General features: G+C 40.6%; 1 protein-coding gene across 1 annotated transcript in view; it reads right to left on the bottom strand.

Annotated features, from left to right (window-relative positions):
* Positions 1-2,495: 2,495 nt before the first annotated feature.
* SARC_07791 (hypothetical protein) overlaps positions 2,496-5,669 on the bottom strand; it is an 8,436-nt gene continuing 5,262 nt past the window's right edge. Inside the window, exons 5-9 of the mRNA XM_014298258.1 lie at positions 5,563-5,628; positions 4,577-4,697; positions 3,732-3,968; positions 3,460-3,549; positions 2,496-2,800 (exon numbers count right to left, since the gene is read on the bottom strand). Coding sequence (XP_014153733.1) covers positions 2,636-2,800; positions 3,460-3,549; positions 3,732-3,968; positions 4,577-4,697; positions 5,563-5,628 — 679 coding nt within the window. The 3' untranslated portion in view covers positions 2,496-2,635. The remainder of the gene's footprint in view (positions 2,801-3,459; positions 3,550-3,731; positions 3,969-4,576; positions 4,698-5,562; positions 5,629-5,669) is intronic.

Below are 5,669 nucleotides of genomic sequence, written 5' to 3' on the forward strand. Positions count from 1 at the left end.
ATATATATACAAGCGTGTTTATATTTACATACCATATATAAACATTTGTATATATACATTTGTATGTTTGTATGTGTTTGTGATGTGATTGTACAACATTGAAAGTATATCGATTTATTCGATTGAAATATAATTTCGCTTCTCATTCCGCCACTTGTTAAGATCGACTTCACTTCCAATGTCGACCCTAACTGAGTTGCAAATTTTCCATGGACCAATTCAGCGAGCAATAGTGTGTATATTTTGGTTGTCTCATTCCACAATTGTTCAATATTGTACCCATGGATTACCGTGTCTTCAAGCAACGACAGGCAACCGCAGTTACCGAAGGCCTTTACATTAAAATCTACGTAGTCGCCACCAGGTAATTTGAATCTATGACCTCTATTTACACTTCCTTCATTTCGGTGATAGACGGTGGTAGGCTCTCTAGACGTAGATGCGTGTGGAATAAACACAATAGTGATTTTGCTGGTGTGAATTGTGAAAGGGTTAAATGTATAGGAGGAAAATGTGAGAGAAAGGTTCATTGTTTGTTGTTTTATTAAATTTGTATTTAGTAGCCGTATCCTCACCCATCCCTGGCACATCAACAGATGGTCCCCATACCCCGGCTAATCACGCTGTTGAAATACTGCTTCCAAATATTGGTTCAAACCAAATCATCGCGCTTTTTGGTTCCGACTATGATACTTTCGATCCAGGCCAGCCAACACATACTGAATTCATCCGTGGTCTGGTGCGGCATTGGCTTACCCCCATCCTCGCTTCTCGACCGGATTATGACGGATAACCTGGTCCTCCTCGGTATTTCGTACTCTGCACTAACCCATTCCGCGGCACTACACGGCGCAGACCCGATCCGTAACACAGAGGTGGATACTCTACTTAGTAGGTCAGCAAGCGAATATACGGAACATTAGATAGTAACAGTGTTTTGTCAACACCGGCCCGAATTGACTCAGCACATATCTTCCATTGTCGACTCACTTGGCCCAAGCTTCAAACGGGAATGTACTGACCACTTCTTCCTATCAATCTTTCCTGAACCACTACAGCGACTATGAGAGCCATACCATATGTTCATACATTGTATCATACACACTTGCCATTTTTGAAATAAATAATATTATCCCTATGCTTTTGTGCCTGGCCGTGGCAGTTGGTGTCAACCATGCTTCCTCTGACACTACCAATGTCAAAATTTAACATTGGAACCCAGTGATTGGCTAGAACATGTATTGTGGGTGGGTGGGAAGTGTAAAACTGTAAATAGTTTGTACTAATAGTGGTGGACTAGTGGCGTGTGATGTTGGCTGCACCCGTAGGTGGCGTGTGTCGGTGGCTCTATTTGTGGTGGTTTCAAGACTTCAAGATTTCTTCAAGATTCGTCCAGTTTATTTAAAAAAAAAATGTATTTTTATATATATTTATGTACCATTTAAAAATAATAATAATATAAAAACATATTGTTATTTACTATATTTACCAGCTGTAAATATTTACATAAATATGTACTCTATATTAATATATAATTTATATATACAAAAAGTCGGTGACATTGGTGTTTTTTATTTTTTTATTACAAATATATTCTTTTGACTGACAACATAAGTTACATCTGAGTCAACCTCTCTATAGTAGAAATCCCGCCCTCTTCTCCGTCCAATGTTAGCACTTAGACGTCACAAATTATTCGTCTTGACGAGTCTGACGGCGACTATTGGTTCAATAAGCTTTATAAATACAAGTCCATCCGTACCTAATAGAGAGTATAGACTTTTCTGGCTACACATTATAGCAAACTACTTTTAAAATGGTCTAAGGGGGAATATATTTAAATATATGTATGTGCGCGTATACTTAGCGAGTCTAGACGCCTAATTTGGGTACCTAATATTCTAACCACTAACTTCTGTACTAGTGAGAATGTGAGGTACGTAAATACCTGAAATAGTAAATACACGTCCAGACTCGCTATACGTGCACATATAATTCCTCCATAGACCATTAAAGTAGTCTGCTATAATGCGAGAAAGGTATGCTAGGTATGGAACCGCTATGGATATGATACTTACGTTTAGCTAGGCTGACCCAGTACTGGTACAAACACAAATCTTTCATAACCTTTGAACCAATAGTCGGATCGGGATTAGATTAAGCATACGTTTATTACTCGTCAAGACGAAGACCTAGCGTCGCCTAAGTGCCAATGAGATTGAATGTTGAAGGTACCTTTGGGTCAACCACGTCCACTCATAGTAAAAATCCCACCCCTCTCCGTCCAATTTTTTCACGGCCCTCTGTATAGAATCTCTACTAAATTACGATTTCCGCTACGACCCTGCACTGTTTTAGGCTATTTTTAATCCGGAAGGCCGTGATTTTTTTATTTTGTCAACCGGGCCTTGTTTGAAGTGTTTTTTGTTTTGTTTTATATAAATGTGTGTATTTACATACAGTCATACAGTTACATACATTTCATGTAACTGTATGACTGTATGATAAAAATATTACACACGTCATCACTGTCGATTTTTATTAATAGAAATAGAAAGGTATTTTTCGTTTTACAAAATAGAAGGCTATAACACTACAGTGATTCTATTTATTTTCATTTCAAAGTGTGACAAGTTCACGAGTACATTCGAATACCTAAAGACATGCGCGACATGTCCTGAGTCATAGCCAATGCGTTGAGAGTGGCATCCCACGTCACATCCAGTCCTCGGCGCACCTGGCACGCGACACCCAGGGTCATATAGATACTGCTGTATGACAAGTCTGACACAATCCGACCCTATGCAAAAGTGACAAGAGAATGAAATACGAAGCGAGTGGTTAGCTATGTTTGGCTGAGACTGTAACGACGAGTGGGAAGAAATGGATGGCGATCACGTCGGTCATCTTGCACAAAAAATCAGACACAGTACAATTGTACAAACGACAGTCAAAATAAATCGGACGACTTCTACTGCAACGTTGTAATTAATACCCGATTCCGAGTCCCACCCCTATAGGCGGTGATTGGGACTTTGGGACGCACTATCTGTGTCACATGTTGGGGTGGTACAACAAATATACTATATCTGATACTAGGAATTACATGAAGCAAATGCTTTATGTATTGGAGTGCGACAAAAATGACACCTGGCGATTTATGTAAATGAGTGGTGAGATCACCAAGCAACGGCCGAGTACAGTACAAGTATAAGAGCATTCAACAGATGAGCGTGTAGAAATCCGGTCATGTTAGGTGTCACAACACGAAGAAGTTGCTCAATAGATATCGCAGGTAGGATTGGCACATCCAGACGCGAGATATACATCCATAGTACACGAGCGAGAACCACTGCCTCTTAGATAAGGGCCATATTGATGGTATATGGTGTACGTCACTAGTATAGTAAAGTATTTAATTACACATATCTATTCTTTTTTGGTTGCATAACGGCTTACCCGTACTCCGAGCCCGGTCCTGAAAAAATGAATAGCATTGACCGCTATTTGAGACCCCTCTTCAGCATCAACCACACCACCGATATGACCCTGTTGAATATCAATTAAGCGAGTAATCATAGTTCAGTGAATTTGATTGACGGATCAACCTATTCTAGATGAATTTATACTTTTAGGTCAAGGTTCGATTGTGAACGTCCCGTCAGGTGAATACACACATATATACATATAACCCGAACTCATACGCGCGCATACGATTTATGTACACTCGCCTTAGTAAAAGAACCAATCTTCCTTTCCAAAGCTGACATCCACTCCGCTCCCACTTCCACACGTGGATGAGTCATCAATCCCTTATTGGTTGTAGCGGTCGTCGATCCCCAGTCTATTGTTTTTCGTGCATGTGCGGTCACATGAACTCCCCGGAAGAGTGTCGTCCTACAGCCGGCGTGTGCGACCGTAGTGTTCGGTTGGGGTGTGAGTCTAAGACTCATACCTACCACTATGCCCTGAGTGGGGGGGGTATAGTATATCGGTTTAGATCGTAAAACAGTTAGAACTGCAATGGGATAGACAGCAACACTAGTTAAATGTAGGACAGGTAAAATCAAACACAGACTGATTTGTGACTAGATACTACACAAGTATGGCAGTGTCCCACGGTGTTATCCGTGAACTTGTTTTTTGCGACCGATCCAAAAGTTTAATATAGGAGCCACGAATGCTCGAATGAATCCCTCTTTTTGAAAGGGAACAAATAGGCGATACAATTCAATACCCAAGTACCCAAATTCTGCTTTGCATCACAGCACCCTTCATAACCAAGTTGTTCCTCAGCTTACGTTTTAGAAGGTGTGCACGTCAACATTAAAAAAAGAGCTAGTTCGGAAAAGTGTGTCGAGTATTCAGTCATCACACTTGAAAAGGACTGAATACTAGACTATTCCGTACCTCGCCCACTATAGGCCACCAATCGAGTATAAGCACTTCGGAAATCACAAACGAACTTTTTATGAACACATTAGGTACAAAACAATATACAATACCCTTATCATGATGCTTTACTTAAGCTCCATATTTTGCACTTGAATGTGGAACCGTGAAATGAAAGCATTACCTTGTTATTGTAGTGTGTTATAGATCCCTCTAGCACAGGACCGTTCTTGGAGCTTTCAATCGCTGCAGTGTACCTGTTCTGCCGTCTGTGGAAGTCTCCCAGTGCCACATTCGTCGATTCACTGAGATCGACCACGTGAACCCAATAATTGATGTATACGATGAATATAATACATATGAAAAATTGGTGTAGGTACCGCACAGGATCGGGTACGAAACTAAATGGCCTGTGCATCACGACGGTTTTCTGGCTCTCTTATAAGACTATCAGGTGACATCATGTGGGTATATACCATCAATACAAAAATCTGCACGAAGATGACTGCGTCTTGGGCTGTGAGCCCGTTACAGATGCACGAGCCTTTGAAAAATGATATTGAAACTCTTTTAACATCGCTTACTTCCTACAAGCGCGCGGCCCGAAAGTATCAAAAATCAGTAGGTGCAGCAGTGATATATACTAAACATCGGCACGTACCTCTACGCCTACTTTGTACTCCACATCATCCATTGCACTAGGTGTACTTGTAATTATCGTTTGGAATCAAGCGTGAGTTTTATATGAAACACACCTTGGTTGATAGGATGAGTTTTATATGAAACACACCTTGGTTGATAGTATCGGTTGAACGTTGTTTGTAACAATACATAGTAAGGCAAGTGTGCGATTCAACCCCGCACAAATTAGGACTCATTCCTATGCTGAAAAGTGTAATCAATTCCCGAGGGTCACAAGTATCTGGTTTTACAAATCAAAACCTGGCTTGGGAACTACAATTGATTAAAGTCGCTAAATTACAATAGTGCACCCGTCACCAGAAGCACAGAAACTAAAATCGATTTGTTTCCACACCTAAAATCCGTAAACTTCATGCAGATGCCCAAATGTATCAAACGCATCCAAAAAGCTATCGAGCATGAGGGAGAAACCGTATTCAGAAATCTGACTCAGGCAGTTCGAAATATACACTCGCACACGGAGCATACCCATTATCCAGACAAGTTGTCGATTTCAATGTCAGATCAAATCCAGATCCGAAGGTATCGCAAATCCTGTGCAAAAAATACACGTCACCAGGTATTATATATATATA

This window comes from Sphaeroforma arctica, assembly GCF_001186125.1.
Source record: "Sphaeroforma arctica JP610 unplaced genomic scaffold supercont1.641, whole genome shotgun sequence".
Classification (NCBI taxonomy): domain Eukaryota; class Ichthyosporea; order Ichthyophonida; genus Sphaeroforma; species Sphaeroforma arctica.